Source organism: Osmia lignaria, chromosome 14 (genome assembly GCF_051020975.1).
Source record: "Osmia lignaria lignaria isolate PbOS001 chromosome 14, iyOsmLign1, whole genome shotgun sequence".
NCBI classification, from domain to species: domain Eukaryota; kingdom Metazoa; phylum Arthropoda; class Insecta; order Hymenoptera; family Megachilidae; genus Osmia; species Osmia lignaria.
Genome location: NC_135045.1, coordinates 2379663 through 2396904, shown reverse-complemented (window position 1 = coordinate 2396904; position 17242 = coordinate 2379663). Strand labels below are relative to the sequence as shown.

General features: G+C 43.0%; 2 protein-coding genes across 31 annotated transcripts in view; one reads left to right on the top strand and one right to left on the bottom strand.

The window, feature by feature from the left end:
• LOC117607241 (discs large 1) overlaps window positions 1–8911 on the top strand; it is a 371089-nt gene extending 362178 nt beyond the window's left edge. For 16 of the 25 annotated variants that reach the window (XM_076692125.1, XM_076692122.1, XM_076692130.1 and 13 more), the window contains 12 exons: window positions 93–306; window positions 387–544; window positions 610–859; window positions 1025–1142; window positions 1759–1797; window positions 2938–2979; window positions 4023–4121; window positions 5052–5201; window positions 5297–5469; window positions 5532–5641; window positions 5704–5795; window positions 5964–8911. In XM_076692125.1, coding sequence (XP_076548240.1) covers window positions 93–306; window positions 387–544; window positions 610–859; window positions 1025–1142; window positions 1759–1797; window positions 2938–2979; window positions 4023–4121; window positions 5052–5201; window positions 5297–5469; window positions 5532–5641; window positions 5704–5795; window positions 5964–6073 — 1555 coding nt within the window. In that variant the 3' untranslated portion in view covers window positions 6074–8911. The remainder of the gene's footprint in view (window positions 1–92; window positions 307–386; window positions 545–609; window positions 860–1024; window positions 1143–1758; window positions 1798–2937; window positions 2980–4022; window positions 4122–5051; window positions 5202–5296; window positions 5470–5531; window positions 5642–5703; window positions 5796–5963) is intronic. The other 9 variants (XM_076692123.1, XM_076692124.1, XM_076692131.1 and 6 more) reach the window with 8 other exon arrangements.
• A 3057-nt stretch (window positions 8912–11968) lies between these two features.
• Window positions 11969–17242, bottom strand: part of LOC117607239 (uncharacterized) — a 174488-nt gene continuing 169214 nt past the window's right edge. For all 6 annotated transcript variants that reach the window (XM_034330687.2, XM_034330685.2, XM_034330689.2 and 3 more), the window contains 8 exons: window positions 16828–17142; window positions 16661–16730; window positions 16151–16566; window positions 14126–16072; window positions 13928–14050; window positions 13671–13837; window positions 13373–13587; window positions 11969–13297 (listed from right to left, as the gene is read on the bottom strand). In XM_034330687.2, the coding sequence (XP_034186578.2) occupies window positions 12876–13297; window positions 13373–13587; window positions 13671–13837; window positions 13928–14050; window positions 14126–16072; window positions 16151–16566; window positions 16661–16730; window positions 16828–17142 (3675 nt within the window). In that variant the 3' untranslated portion in view covers window positions 11969–12875. The remainder of the gene's footprint in view (window positions 13298–13372; window positions 13588–13670; window positions 13838–13927; window positions 14051–14125; window positions 16073–16150; window positions 16567–16660; window positions 16731–16827; window positions 17143–17242) is intronic.

The window sequence follows — 17242 nt, the reverse complement described above, 5'->3', positions numbered from 1 at the left end:
TCGCTTAAGACATTAATCTGTCGTGGAAGAGGCACATGAAAGATTATGTAAACTTATTAATCATCCAACCCTTTTCTTGATTACTTTCCCAGAGAGGTACGCACAGTCGTGCTGAACAAAGGTTCCTCCGGTCTGGGTTTCAATATCGTCGGCGGTGAGGATGGCGAGGGAATTTTCATTTCCTTCATCCTAGCCGGGGGTCCGGCCGATCTAAGCGGTGAACTGCGACGTGGCGATCAGATACTCAGCGTCAATGGCATTAATCTTCGGACAGCCACCCACGAGGAGGCTGCGGCAGCCCTTAAGGTACCATTTCACTTTCAACCATCTTCAAAATCGTCTTTAAAATACATAAACAAACTTAAGATTTCGATACGCGTGCGCAGGGTACCGGGCAGACAGTGACGATCGTGGTGCAGTACAAGCCCGAAGATTACAACAGATTCGAGGCGAAGATCCATGATCTTAAACAACAAATTTCCCAGCAGAATATGATGACAGGCACCCTCATGAGGACCTCGCAGAAGAAATCACTTTACGTTAGGTAAGTGATTTAAAAATCGTCGATTAAATTGTCGTAATACTAACATAAGATATTAATTGTTCCAGAGCGTTGTTCGATTACGATCCCAACAAGGATGACGGTCTGCCAAGCCGCGGTTTGGCATTCCGCTACGGTGAAATCCTACACGTGACGAATGCAAGCGACGACGAATGGTGGCAAGCTAGAAGAGTAACTCCTCAGGGTGATGAGGAAGGTCTCGGCATAATACCGTCTCGCAGACGATGGGAACGGAAGCAACGCGCCAGGGATCGTTCTGTCAAGTTCCAGGGCCACATGCCGGTGATCCTCGACAAGGTAAGCTTGATCGATCGAGCGTATCGTACAATCGAAGATATCAAATTTTATTTATTTTTTTAATAATTCAATTTGTGTTCCCGTCCGAATTCCTCGATTAATTATAAGAAATCGAAGTTCACTTTGTTTGATCACCTTCTCCGTTGTGCATTTACGTAACACAAGATCGATGGATTGCAGCAATCGACATTGGATAGGAAGAAGAAAAACTTCTCGTTCAGCAGGAAGTTCCCATTCATGAAGAGCAAGGACGACAAATCCGAGGACGGTTCGGACCAGGAACGTGAGTGTCTCTTGAAACATCATCGTATCCTGCACGTTCTGTGCATGTTCAGACCCGTATCTATTGTGGTTTTTACGTGACTATTTTTTATCTTTTTTTATTATTATTATTCTCGTATTTCTAAGTCACTATTTTTATATACGTATATCTATTATATCTAGACCGTGTGTTTGAATTTACAAGTCAGTATCTATATTTTTATTGTTTCTCTGTCACGTGTGTCTTGAATCCGACCCCCATTACAAAGATCTATACCGGCGTGCAGATTTTTGTTAACAAACAAAATCGACTGCCGAACTTTGTTCGTAACCTTTCGTAGCCTCGATTGTGTCTTTCTTGTTCGTATTTAGCGTTTAACCTTTTTTTACGTTCTCCTTGTCGATTGGTGTTCACGTAGAAAGTTTATCGAACGCGCGTCAGATCCGATCCGACCGATCAGAAACAGAAGGTCGATGAATTTATTAAATTTTTCTTTAAATCTCTTTCGTCGACTCGGATGATAGCTTTAGTAATCCGTGACAGGTGCGACGATTACGCCCAACTTCCGATTGAGCTTTTGTGTTTTTTTTACCATGTGAAAACGTGACATGTGTTTTGTTTTTGCCTGCTTGTGTAGGGTCGCCCACGACACCCGAGAACGAAAACGATCCTACACGTAAGTATTCCAAGTTAGTTTCAACAAGAAGAAACAAGATACGATCATACACGTACACGTACTTACATCATCAAAACGTTCATACGATAATTACACGCGTACTCGCGGTGCAATATAGTCCGTCGAACGAGACGAGTCATTATATGTTTATAAATTCACGCGCTCGACTCAGGGACGGAGCTCAGTTGTTTCCAGTTCTTCAAACGCTTCGGTTGAAGGATGTGTACCGTGAATCGAGCCTGCTTCGAGCACGTGAATTTATACTCACTTACTGTCTCGTCTCGTTGGGTGGACGGTACACACTTCAAAATTAAATAAAATAATAGTTGAACAATAAAGATGGACAGAAACGTTAATCAAGCGACCCTATGTAAACTTTTTACACTTCTCAAGAAGGTCTCTCTTTTTCGTACGTTCTTCTTTGCTTAGCACGCCACGAACCTTTTCATCCTTGCACATAATAATCACTCGCATTATGCGTTTTCTCTGTGTTTTCACTAAACATCGAGCATGCTTTGCGATAGTTCACCCGACTAAGTCGCTAACCTTTTGGCTAACCTATCGATGGATCGTTTCTATGTTGCTCGTCTACGTTTTCTGTTATTTACAAACGGATAAAACGCCATGTCCCCTTATCGTGCTCGAGAGTTTCTTCGCGAACGGCCGTTTTACTTAAACCTCGGATTAAACGCTCACTTAAGTAAGCCTGTTTACAGCAGAAGCGAGCAAGTTCTTCTTAGAGCTGCATCCGAATATCGTGAAATGCAGAAATTTGCATTAATCGAGCTTAATACTTTGACCGCTTCGATTTTAATACGTGGATTTTTATATTATTACTTGCAGTCGTTGAAATGTTTCCTAGCAATCAAACTAAAGATTCCTCTAATCGATATTCCTCATTAATGCTGTTCGATATTAAAATAAAGGAACACGTAACCAGAGCAACGAAGCTCGAGTCGCACTGCATAAAATCAGACAAGAAATAATGATTATTGGCGAATCGAGATCGGATAACTCGAGTTACCCCGGACGGTAGGACGGATGTCGTTCATGCTTAATGCTTAATTAATCCTAGCAATTATTAACGGCCGCTTATTAGTACGCAACGTATACTGAAATATTGAACTTGTTATGTTTTAGCATTCATGCTGTGCTACACCCAGGACGACACTAACACCGAAGGTAATCACGTCTCTCTCTTTCTCTCTGTCTCTATTTTTTCTCTCTTCATTTGATCACTCTATTTCACACACATACATTTACACGTAATCACACATGGTCCTCGTATTTGTATCTTCTTTTTTTTTTTTTTTTTCTTTTTGTTACGCCCTTCTCTGTTCGCCTTTCATTTTGGTTTCCATTATGTATTCTCTTCCCTCCCCCAACCTCGTTCTTCCTATACCAGTCAGTTTCATCTCGGTCGCATCAATTAACAAAGCACACATTCATTACCGCGATATAACGATCCAGCCGCGGGACGAACGCATTGTTCGGCGTGGTCCTTTTGTCGTGGCGCGTTGTTATTTTTGAATAGCACAGGGCTGCTGGCTTTCCGTACTGTTGTCGATTTAACGGATCTACCCAGTTCGAGAACGCTCGCTGTGCTGGCCATTTTGTTCTCCAGTATTTTTAACCCTTCAAACATTGGGATTTTATCCAACCGCGGATTATGTCACCAGAAACTGACCGTTTCGATTTGCTACAAATATACGTTTGCCTTTATTTTCCTTAATTATTTGACTCTTTCTCTAAAAACATTGAAATTTTCTTTATTGTGTCGCTTTTTTTTTTTCAAATTGCATTGTCTACGATAAAAATGGGTAACCAGAAACAATCGAGCCCGGATAATTTAGCTTTATTTGCTACTGTTTTTGTCCAGACGATTCGTTTCAATTTCTACTTTCAGGCATCGCGATGTGAATCAACGAAATTGATAGAATCGCTGTAACGAAATATCCTAACGCGAATTTTGATAGCTGTTCAAACTATCGATCGCGTGGCTGTTCGAGACAACGATGGAATAAAATAAATCCTCCGGTTTTCGCTTTAAAATTCCGCTCGCGTATCTTCGAAACTAATATCCGTTATCACTGAACGATTTCACGTTTCGTGGTCGTCGCGAGCGAGCGAACGAACGACCGTTCATTCTTCGTCTCCACTTTTCATTTCACGCCGCGCTTCTTCCATCCTGTTTCATTCACAAAAAGATTTATCTTGCGTCACAGGGAGTAGAGAAATTTTATATCGTGTTGAACTGCCGTATATCGAGGAACTGACATTAGTTGCTCTGGAAAAGGAGGATGATGAGAATAATGACGAGCTTAGTAAGTGGATATAATAAAATGAAACGAGTCAAGTGTGTGAACAGGAGTGAACCAGCATATCTATGCTGAAATTAAAACTCCTCGACTAACATAATCGAACGTGGTTTTTCGATCGAGAACCCACACTTTTACCTTCCTTCCCTTTTAATTTATCTTTTTAACTCTCTTCAATCCCGTCCAGATTTACCCGCAGTTAACAAAACGCCGATACGCTTCGCGCAATTGGGACAGTCGCGACGTGCTTTTTATATGTTTGTCTCTGTCGTTTGATTTCTCTCTGTACAACTAATTACTTTGGATAGAATTTTAAGGAAGCTACACCGTTTCTCGTCTGTCGAGATGTTATATTTTTCATTCTTTTATAAAGTATTAAATTAATTGCACATGATAAATGCAATGCTGCACCGTTAAATGCAACGCAATCAATTGTCAACGAGAAACGAGGTGTTCCGGGTTAATTATTAAATCGTTAGCGTTGCGTAGCGTCGAGTATCGATTACGAAATGTAAACCCTTCGAGTTTGTTAGCATAGTCGCCACATTAACCAATGCCACGTCGGCCTTGGTACTCCCTCTCTATCTTCAGTCGTCTAAGTACTAGACCCTAGGGTGCTTACCCTTTCCCTGCTTCGATCTCCTAGATGCTAAAGCATGGATCATGGCTCAGGTGACTCTAACGATCCCCGATCTCGTATCTATACGATTTTACCATAATTTTCTGTCCGCTATTCTCTCTTCTATTCTGAACTCTTTCTCTTTCGTCAATAACGCAGGTGCGAAACTCTGTGCGACGATCGAGAGAGATACGTAAAGAGAAACGTTTGTTTGAAAGAGTGCGAACATTCTAACCGAGGATAACAAAGCTTATTTTTACCATGAACACCCACCAGTGTCCCGGTGACGTCGAATGTACTTATACTAAAAATTGCAGGCAGCGAAGAAAACGTGCTGTCGTACGAGGCAGTCCAGCAGCTCACCATACAATACACTCGGCCAGTTATTATCCTCGGTCCTCTCAAGGATCGCATCAACGACGACCTCATCTCCGAGTTCCCCGACAAATTCGGCAGCTGCGTCCCACGTAAGTGAAATCGCTTAATATTTAATCCGAAGGAAGGGGTTAATTGAAAGGTAGCACGAAGGGGTAACACGAAGAATTTGAATGATATCTTTCAGACACAACGAGGAGTAGAAGGGAATACGAAGTGGATGGACGGGATTATCATTTCGTGGCGTCCAGGGAACAAATGGAGAGGGATATTCAAAATCATCTGTTCATAGAGGCTGGCCAGTACAACGATAATCTTTACGGAACGTCCGTCGCGTCTGTTCGAGAAGTCGCTGAAAAGGTAACGAATCGAGGGATTAAATCGAATATCGAATACTGACGAAGATAAATTGATCACTCCAGGGGAAACACTGTATTCTTGACGTTAGCGGAAATGCCATCAAGAGGTTACAAGTAGCACAACTGTATCCGATCGCCATCTTCATCAAACCGAAATCCGTCGAGTCAGTTATGTAAGTGGTACTTTTTCAAAACATCTAGCTGAATTTTATTAATTAACGGTTCGTGTTCGCAGGGAGATGAACAAGAGGATGACGGAGGAACAGGCGAAGAAGACGTACGAGCGAGCATTGAAGATGGAACAAGAATTTGGAGAGTATTTTACTGGTAAGTGATTTCCAAGTCGCCGTTTTAGTGAACGAGATGTTTCACTCCGACTTCTGAAGAATTTCACAATCTCGTATCGCGAGGAGGGCTATGCGCATCTGGTGCATCCGCGAGCGATAACGCGTCAGGGTACACGTGAAAAGAGGGCTATTTATTTTTCTGTTGCAGCCGTAGTACAAGGTGACACGCCTGAAGAGATCTACGTTAAGGTGAAGGAGGTGATCGCCGAGCAATCAGGACCGAACATTTGGGTGCCGTGCAGGGACCAGCAACTGTGACGTCCTGCCCCCAACGCTCAGCCCGGTCCGAACGCTTGGACCCTACCTCCGAGGCGTCAAGCTTAATTGCTCTTAATAAAATAATCGAGTAACTCTCTAATGCCTTCCCCGTTCCCATCCCGTACCCGTCCTGCACCACACACACCCTGCCCGATCGAGTAACAAGAATACAAAAAAATCCCAAGTCGAGGCATGTGCCTCAGCCGCGTTCACGAAGCTCGTCGAATAAATATTTCGACCGATTGAACGAACGACACGAAGAATTAGGAGAGCAACAATCTGAAGGAAAGAAGGTTAGATTAAGGAAAGAGATATGGTTAGCGTGTTCGAAATTTCCTTCGCAAGGAGAGTAAAGTATTATAAAAACTCGTAACTCGACGGTAATAAGAATGTTACGCCGTGTTAGAATAGATTATTGAGTGTCTTCGAAGGAAACGAACAGCGTCGCTGGGAGATTCGTGTTATAGTGTTAAAAATACCAAAAGTGTTTCGTTGTACCACGATGTTTTTCACGATTAGCCACGTATCGAACGGGGTTTGTCGAGCCACCGAACAAGGAGATATCGCATCCTCACGGGCGTTCGTATCCGCGTTGAATTTTTTCTACGATGTTGTACGTGACACGATTAACACACGACGTCCCGTGAGAAATGCATCCTCCCCGTTGCAACGAACATGAAAACAGTTACTCGAGCTTCGTAATTTCTAACGTCGATACGCACTCTCCCTTTTTTTCATTGTACTCTTTACCGGGAAGGAAGACGAACGAATGACAAAGCCGTGTGCTCGTCTATTCGCCTCGAAATTGATTTTGAAATTGATTAGATCAAAGTCGCGCGCGATCGAAGTCGAGCTAAATCCAGCTGTACCCCTCTGTGTTTTTATATACACGTAAAAGAGAGAAAAAGGAAAAACGAAGATTCGCGTCGTAGTTTCTCGATCGATCGACCTCGACGCCTTTGTGTGTACAGCACCCTCCGTGGAAACGCGATAGAAAGAGAGGCGAATAATAAACGACGACTCGGTTGAAATCGAACGAACACAAAAGCGACAAAGAAAATAGTAGATTTTTAAGGTAGATCCTCGTCGCGATCGCTCGCAAGACGCGCACAGCACGTTAGACGCTTAAAAGGGAGAATTTTCATGTTCTTTTTTTTTTTTTCTTTTCTTTCACGCGCAAATCGCGACGACGACGACGACGAATAAGCGTAACAGTCGACGAACGGAACGGGAGAGACATGATACGCAGAATTAAAATAACAAAAAAAAAAAACACTTATTATAATAATAAAATAATAATAACACTTGGCTTCACCGATCACTGTATATGTATCGCTTGGTCCGGTTAATTCTGAGCGAAGTAGCGCGGTATTTTTTAATGTACTTAATCGCAATAAGAGGCGAAAAATGAGAAGGAGACAGAGGGAATCGAGAATGATTCGTTAGAAAGGCGTTATGAAATGTTAGAAAGAAATTCGAGCGTAGTGAATGAATCGAAAGTGGAAGGAAAGAACAAAGAATGATAGAGAAATAATAAAAACAGAATAATTCATTTATATCTGTTTGAAAGGATTAGGAATGAAACAGAAAGAGAGAAAGACAAAAGCCGGACGCATGTAACGAACCTCACGATTCATCAAACCTCACAGGACAAATCTTTAGATGCTAGAATAGCGATATATAATGTTTTGTACAGCTAGATTACTAAGCCAGTACTGGGTTATGTGCAACATTATATATATATAAATAAATAAATATATATATATATACAGAGAGGAAGAGAGTATGAAAGTGTGCATGCGCGAGAGATAGACGAAGAGCGAAAGAAGACGAACAGTTAAGGAGAGAAAGAATGAATACTATTGTAATTTAAATACCACTACTAAATTATTATTACGATAGTAGGTATACATATATATATATATATATATTATTGTAAATACCTGTACCCGGGTAATCGAGATGGTATATGGTGGTAGCATAGGCGTGGAATCGAAGCGGGTTTCTCAAGCATGTCGGAGAGGTGTACCGTTCGATTATTATTCTCTGCTGTTAGTTTTCTACGATTGGTCACTGCCAATCCATAGAAAGCCGACTAATGAAATATATATTCGTGTCGCGAATGAAAAATATGCGACGCAGTTCGGACTCATCGAACGGTTCGATCGGAGTCTAAATTTTAGACTAATTAAAACGCCTCGTAGCCATTTTCACACGGACGAATTTGAAGAGTTGTAAGAATGTTTCAGAGCGTGTCAAAGGGTCGAAAGTGTGAAATGTTGAATTTAGAGAAGGTCGAGGAGATGGAGAACGCGAAGTGATCGAGACCATCGTCGATTGAACATAGTATTTCCGAATGATGAATAAGAAAAGAGGAGAAGATAGTTAAGGAAAGAACGCATCGTTTAGGTATGGCTTAATTAAAGCTAAAACTTTATATCGTCGAAATGGTCACACGCTATACCGTTTATATTAATCGATCGTCGATTGCACGGTGATTCTTTCGGCGATTGCTTCTCCCTTGGTCGGACCGGGCTCGTAGAATTCTACTTTGCGTTTCCTCATTCGATTATGGTTTCTTCGGTAGAACGCGATCGGGTGTAACAATTAGCACGAGTACGCTTTCTACGAGCTATTTTTCCTACGGACGGAAGAGATTCTGTGTTTTTAGAGCCGTTGATAGTTGAAAAAAGAGAAGCCAAGCGAGGAGAAGCGTTGCCATGATTATTAAGCACGGGTCGTGCCTGAAGACAGAAAGAAAGAGGTAGGCTTTGATGTAAGTTAAAGAAAAAAATCTATGATAAAGAAAAAGGGCAAAAAAAAAAAAAGAAATAAGAATTGTGGAGAAAATGATGATGAAAAAGACGCCTGTCTCGATGTAAAGGAACGTATAAAGAGAATAATTACTACAAACACTTATTATACACCTCTATAGTCTATTTAATAATATTACTTATTGAATTGTCAATCTCATGTTCACCTTGTTTCATCGTTTTTAAATAGTTAATAAACGTTTTACCGATTTTAACGACGGCCTTTCGTGAACACCACGCGTCACCTCCCCTGCTCCTCGTTCTGAACTGAAACTTAACGCTAATTGGTAATAGGGAATGTGAATGAATCAAAGATCACAGAGAGATCGGTAAAAATACTTGTTTTTTTATTACATCAATAGGATAACTCGTTACTGTTATTAGCGAAAAGAAAATTCACGAGTCGAGTTCATTACGAAAATCGAGTTTGTCGTTCCATTTTAACTTTTTTTCTTTTTTTTTTATTCTTCGCTAAACTTTTGATGGTACGGAGCAATGACGAATGACAATAATAATACTAATTAATGCTTGTTAAATGATAATAACTCTTTTGCCATTTTTCTTCGTTATTTTTTCTTTTCTACTTCCTTAGTTACATATTTCTTTAGACGAATCACAGAGAGAATTTAATTTGCATACATCACCGTCGCGTTTCTAACGTTATCATATCCATTAAATTAAATCTTTTTTGTCGAAATAAAATATATGTATATGTACGTATATATACATATATATTCATATTTATATATATATATATATTTGTTCTTCTCTCACATAGAATTCCTTCTTCTCGCAAAGCAGTAGCGGTTTTCTTCTTCACTTTTTTTTCCTTTTAACACATTTAGATGTATCCTTTTATATTAATTATAAATTACAATCGAGATGGGGGTAAGGGGATGGGGGTAGAACGTTACAGCTAAGAAAATGTACATTCATAGTTCGCTATTATGTATATATCGTACAATAAAAAAAGCGGATAGTTGTGACAATGGTAATTAATAATATATAATAGTTTGTCGTCGGTAGCGGTAGTGATAGTAGTAGCAGTGGTAGTGGCAAATAGTAATAGTAATTAGCGGTAATCGTAGTAGTCGTAGTAATCGGTGACCGGTAATAGTAAATAGTTAACGATAATAATAATTAATTAATTAATTAATAATAATTAGTAGCACGGTAGTATCTGCGTAGCCCCTATATTGCGAGAAAGATTTTATATATATACATTTACAAGACCCCGATGGCGCAACCCTTTCTGTTCAAGGTTTCGCCGAAATAACGCAAGTTTCTCTAAAACGCCGGTACTGTTCTCATCGTTTTGTATGCATTCTTATACGCAATTACACCTGCGACAGACGCCCCTAATAATATGAACAAGCGTCTTTCTTCTACTTACACGCTATTGCTCGGTATCTCGTCTACTTTACATTTAAAAAGGTACATTACGCACAATACGTACACAGAAGTGTATGTGTTTCGATTACCGTTTCAAAACTCGTCCACTCCCACATCTATCTTGCACCTTTGCGGGTTATTCGTTCTCTTCTAATTTCACCCGTTATCCCCGCTCGTTACACGGATAACCGACGAGCTTTTACGCCGCGATGCGAAACGGGGGAGGGCCCTGATTAGCCGTAGACCGCGCGCGTCGTTTCTTATTCGAAAATAGGTATGTACACGCGTTAACTGCACACCACTGTCCGCGTTTAATATCCGTGTAAATGATCAGCTAAATAAAATTAACGAGCAGCAGCGAGAGCGCGGCCAGCAAACGAGGAGGGGATCTGTGCTCGATCAAATTCTCGTACACGTTTCCTCGTCTATTTTACACCGCACCCGTGGACTAATTAAATTAAAAACATCCTTAATAAACGTTCGTACGTTGATCGAGCACGGATGACGCCTGGCCGCGTTTCTATTCAATCCATTGAACGCATAGGATAATCGCGATTACGCATACAGATAGACAGTTCCCTGAGACTGATCGTAACAATTGAAAATCTTGTGTATGCAAAGTGAAATGAAACGCGCGCTAGTATGGTTTACGATAAACAATAACGCATATTGAAGCTTGCAACACGTAAGGAGCTTTCTATTCGTAAGTACGTGAATACATCGGGTCCGTCGACGCTTAAAATAGATTTCTTTTTCCTTTTCATTAAAACTCCTTATGTATCGTATCGCGTCGATTATTAACGCGTTCACTGCTGAACGTGATAACTCGATCGCTAAATCACGTATCTCATCGAGAAATTGATTCTTCGTTAACCCTCGACCGGTGGAGCAGGGTCAATCGTGACCTAAAACATTTTTAAACGGAAGACTTTCGATCTGAAACTAAGAAAATTAAAATAAAAAATTGTTAAACTGTTTCACCGATCCATCGTTCGAGGGTTAATCAATGAAACATTCAATTAAGAATATCGTTTAATTTATATTAAAATCAAGAATAACGAGGAAGTACGTTAATATTCAACACATCTAGATGGAACTCTAAAAAAAAAAGGAAATGGAAAAACTTAAACAATATTAATGTATATTTTAGAGAGGACAAACGTTAAAATTGATACAATTAGGCAACAGTGAACGCGTCGATCGCTCGTCCTCCTGCTTCTAAAGCGAACAATTAAACTTAATTTGTAACATGGTCAACGGAAATCGCTAATTTGAGAACCAATCGTCGCCGGTTGGACGAGGGTTATTGCACAGTGAACACTGGACGATCCGATCGCTGTCCGATAACACGTTCGTGATCCAACGATTCCTCTTTTTCTTTTTCCCTACCCTTTTCCTTTTTCCTTAATCGATCGCGTTCATCGGTCGTCGGTCGGCTCGTAATCGTTTAACGAGAAGCGAATTGACGAAATTGCACATCCCAGGATAAAAACAGAACGGAAAGGAAGATACAACGGTAATAAACGGGGGGACGAAAAAAACGTAAATGCTTCGCTTCCGACGGTTAAATCCAACGCTTGCTTAAACCTATACGATAAACATAATCAACCGAATTATACTCTACAATTGACTCGCTAGCAATAGACAAGAAATGAGAAACGAAACGAAACTAACAATGTGGTAACGTGAAAAAAAAAAAAAAAGAAAAACTCTCGATGACGTATCGATGTTACGAGTTAAATTGTCTCGTTTTCTATTAACAGCTAACGCAACAAACGTGATCGAAGTGTCGAGAACGTAAAAGAATATACAATTATTACAGTGTCTGTTTCTCGTACATCTTTGAAAACCTATCTCTTGAGTATCAATTCATCCGAACCAACGATCGAATTCGAAACAGGAGCGCGTAAAAACATACCAGCATTTCCTATGGTGACGATAAAAAAAATATCTTTCGAAGAATCTCGTATGATATCGTCTCGAGTAATTCTTCTCGCGAGGTTTTTGCTCCCAAGCTATTCGGCTTGCGTTCGAATCGAGTCGTTTGATTAAGTAGTTATCGAAATATGGTACAAGTATGCTCGGACAGGAACGACGACAATCTTCGTAGAGAAGCGTTGTATTTAAAAACCCGATCATCGCGTCAGCTCGTCTCACGCAGTATGTCAATAAAATATCACTGTAATCCGCAAATAGTAGCGTAGAACATCTGCCAATAAATACTGCTAATAATTAAACATTGTGTCACTGTGTTCGCTGACACACTCGACGGTATTCGGCACTTCGATCCATTCTAAACTTTTACCTAAATCGATTTTGCACCGCACATCGTGTATGCACCTTGTTCGCCGTACAATGTGCTTCAATAATCACGGACTAAGAAGGAAACTTCGATGTGTGTTACAGGTGCTTGAAACCTGGACATCGGACAGTTCAGCCACGTTTTTTCAATCCGCGATAGCTGTCTTGTTACCCTGTCGCGTTCTGCCTTGCCTCTCGCGTTTCGGCGAAACGCTCGAGTTCTTCTTCGATGCTTCCTTCGCGCTGGAAGTCGACGGTTTAGCCTGGGGTGAACACCGCCCCAGTGACGCCTCCTGTCACCTGAGACTGATCACCACCTTCTCCGCGTTCAACAGGGACCTCACTTTATCGTTGTACTTGATCAGAGTCACCTTCGAGCCGCGCACGTTGATCCTCTCGCCACCGCTGAGCAAGTGGCAGCAACGAGATTGTTCCAAGAAATCTTGGAGCTTCAGTTCTTTCATTACCTCGCGATGGGCGACAGCCGGTGGTCCGGACGACGCTTTAGGATTCACTTGGCGCAGCAAAGCGTCCCGACTTTTTATCCTTAGAGCTGCCATCAAGTCCTGCATGAGCACCCATTTGTCGGAATCGTTGGTAAGGGAGAACAAAACTGGCAGGTTCACGTCGCTCACTTCCATCTCGATTTCGTCCAACTCTGGCTCTGGATTGTTCATCGGCGGATCGTCCAGAGGGTTGTAACCGGTCTCTTCCGGGTCTGAAATAAAATCAATCGTCGCTTAGATTTGAAATGAATAATCATTGAGGATCCTTTATGAAAATTGTAACTGACCGAAAATTGTAGATGGACCACCGAACGACCAAGGCGTGCTCGCATGACCCTGAATGTCGTCCAAATGTTGCTCCAGAATCGAGTACGCGTCCGTCTCCGCGGCCAGCATCAGCGGGGTTTGTCCAGAATAAGTAGCCAACAGAGGGTCAGCTCCGTAGGAAAGTAACAGGCGTACAAGCTCCGTAGCACCATTTTCTGCCGCCTCGTGAAGTGGCCTAGATAATAACAAACAGATTTGAATAACTTGCAACTGCAATATTAATATTGTTTAAACGATATAGATTTTGATAGAAGTTACCTTATTCCTCCGTTGGCACTTTCGCTGGCGTTTGCTCCGTACGCGAGCAACAGCTTCGCGATCTCGAGATGACCCTTCGAACACGCTTCGTGGAGAGGCGTGTAACCTGCGTTATCCTTGGGACTCGGTGCGTTATTCAGCTTCTCCAAGCAGTACGCCGTGACATCCTACAAAGAGAATATAAATTTTCAATTTATATTGAGTATTATTCATTTATTGAATGATGGTGATTGAATTAACAGGAAGAAATTTCTTACCGTGTAACCGAGTCTCGCGGCTCGATGCAGCATCGTTTCACCGACACCCTTCTTGATTACCCAGGTCCTAATTTCCGATTGAATGTCTGCAACGCATTCTGGACTCGGCCTCGCCAGTACTTGCTGTAAGACACAGGTTTTTCCATAAATCCATCGATCCATAGCAATGATTCTCATTAACTGTTAATTAAAACATACCCTCTTTCTCTCTTTAGGTAACGTTTCGTCCTTCTTCAACGGCTTCTTCTTTTTACGGATATAGTCGAATCCGGAGCGGAACTTTCGCCGGCTGGTCCGTAGTTTGAGCTTCTTCTTGTTAGGAACTTCCGACTCGTTGGTCTCGTCGTCTAGCTCGTTGTTCTCTACTTCTTGCGCGTCGTTCGTTTCCTCGTGAGTCGCCTCTTCGTCAACTTCCGTCTTCAGGCTTTGCAGCTTCTTCTCGGCCAACGATTTTAACAGATCCTTTCGTCTCTTCGCGATCAACAGATGACGTTTTGAGTTCATGATCGCTTTGTGACTCCTCAAGATGCCGACGTTCTTCAAACGGGAGACCACTTTCTGTTTCAACGTCTTCACTTTGCCCAACGTGTTCTCCGGTGTCTCGTTCTGCGAATCATCGTCCTGAGAAGTGTCATCGTGGTTCTGCATCGGAGGCGCCGAGGCTGGTCTGTCCTCGCCGAATACTTCCCTGATCGTTGCCTGTTTCTTCAGCACCCGCGTCTCGGTCCTCGTCCTGCTCTTCAGCACCAGCGTGGAGAACTCGTTCGGTAAAGCGTGATTGTTCTTGAACGTGTCTCGGAAGTTATTAACAGTTTCCTTGCGGAAGTAGCCGAGCAAGAACGAGTCGGTCACTTTGATGGGCTTCAGTAACTTGTCTTTCACAGGGGACTTGCCTTTCGATGTTTCCAGCAAAGGCGTCAGACTCGGGGTCGGAAGTAGTTCCGGCTCGTTGCTACCTTTCTGAAGCAGCTTGCCACCGTTCTTATCCAACTTCTCCTTCTGTTTCCTCTTCTGCTCCTTCTTACTGGTACCGACTTTCTGAGCTAGAACGTCAACGATAGAACTACCCTCTGTCTTCGAGTGTTTCATAGCCTTCGGAGGACAAGAGATCGTGGTAGAGGAGGTTGCTTCTTCGTCGTCGATCTTGCTACCTAGTCCAAACGTCGCGGTGCTGAAGCTGTAGTTTGACTCCACATCACTGTCCACGACCTTTTTCCTACCCAAACACACGTCAGAACTGTCCATCGACACGGACAACGCGGGAGATCCTGGGTCCAGGTCAGGTAACGAGGTGGATAACCTGTGAAACCTCGACGGTTTCGATACAGTTATCAATCTAGGTGGCATCCTTAATGATTTCTTGTACACGTATACTTCCTCCTCCCAGCCAGGCCTAAAATCACTACCATCCCCGAACAGAGGCTTCGGTTTACCCTTCTGGGTGGTCGCGGTTGTCTTCGAGGTAGAGCCTTTCGATTCTTTTTCCCCTTTTGCTTTCTGTGGCGTTGTATCCCTAGATCTCAGTTTCATTCCCTCGGAGTCTACGTTGTTCGTGGTGCTGCGTTTTCTAGCTCTCAACCTGTCAGCCACGGTGGAACCAGGTCCGAATTCGGTACTGGCATCGCTCTCTTCGCTGGAAGATTCACTACCACTGGACGACTGCAACTTGATTCTGCTCCCTCGACGAACTCTCCTCTTCCTGGATATTAATTCCTCTTCGCAATCGCTCTCGTCTTTCTTACCTTTCCTCTTGGTCCGTCGAATAAGCGGCACCTCCTCGTCACTGGAGTTCTTGGTATCCTCTTTACAGACCTCTGGCTCGACCTTCACTTCCAGTTTCACTTCCTTCATCATCGGAGTCTCCTCTTCCTTGATAGGTATTTTTGGGGATTCGTCTTTGACCTCCACCGGGGATCCAACATCCTCTATCTCCTTCTTAATGTCCTCAGGTTTGATCTGAGACGTGTTGGGATCGGACTCTTTGCTGCTCTCGTTGCCAGTGTCCTCGAGTTTCGACGTGATCGTGCAGCTTACTTTCTTCTTGCGAATCCGTTTCTTCATCGCGTCCCCGGTTCGCAGTTGTTCCATGAACTTGTCGCACGTGCTGGACCAGAACGTGTCCACCTCGGTGATCTTGTCGTTCTCCTGAACGCAACAATGGAAAAGTGTAATTATAAATTGTATTAGAAAAAATGTACTAGGCTCTCGATGGATCGATCATACCTTTAACTCTATTTTCACGAGATCCGTCGACGAGGTCATGCTCATACACATAGCATCGTTGAGAGGAACCGGTGGTTGCACTTTGGTCAGCTGTTTCCTGTCCCTCCTCATCTCCTCGAGTGTCTGTCGTTCCAAGACCGGCATCTCACCCTCGGAATCGCTTTCCCTGAAGTCGAAGACCGAAGTCTCCGAGGAACTTCTGAACCCGCTGGCTCGCGCTGGCACGCTTGAAGCGATCGCGGGCGCAGGAACTGGAACAGGAACCGTCGCGGCCACCGGCATGTTCTCCTCTTCCGTTCTGGAGAACAGCCGTCTTCTCGGTGGTAGACAGGCGACTTTTTCGCGGGTCAACTTTGGCGGGCTACCCGCCGATGAGCCAGATTGCGGTGTAGACGTCGACGCAGCGCTATCCGGTTCTAGGATTAAAAAGAAGAAAAAAAAGAGAAACACATAGGGTGAATAAAATTTTTCAAAACTAAAAATAATATTAAATAAAAATAGGAAAAATACCCTTCGGCGTTGAAGAGGAATCTTGAGAGGGTACGGTCGTTGGCTTGCTCGTGAAGTGGCCAGTTCCCACCTTGGAGAGAAAATAAGAGAAAAGGATGTACATCAACAATCTGTGTATCCGGACGTTAAGCGAGCACAGGGTAAGAAGATATCGTCGTTTCATTCACCTGTTTAAGTTCCGCCTTAGTTCTGATCTTGGCGGCTAATATGGCGGCGAGGCCGTCGTCTTTGTCACGGTGGATCTGATTCTCCGCTCCTCGGGGTCCCAGGAGTGCTTCCTTGCCAGGTAGCGTGGCGGATGAATTTACTCTGGAGCCGTACAAGCTACGGGGGGCCTCCTGAGTGATCGAGTCTATGGCTCTCGGCACATGGAACTTGTAATGGGGCGGCGTGTTGCTGTTTCGTTCCAGCAAACTCGCCGCTGTGAACGGTGACAGGTTGTGTCTTCCGATGTTCGTTTTCGGCTCGACCGGTGCAACAACCTTTGGGAATAGAGTAGCATCCGCCCGTTAACAGACAGCTCTTCTTACTTCCGAGAGTTAACGCGACATCCGGAATGACGTTTACATTAATCTCTCGAAA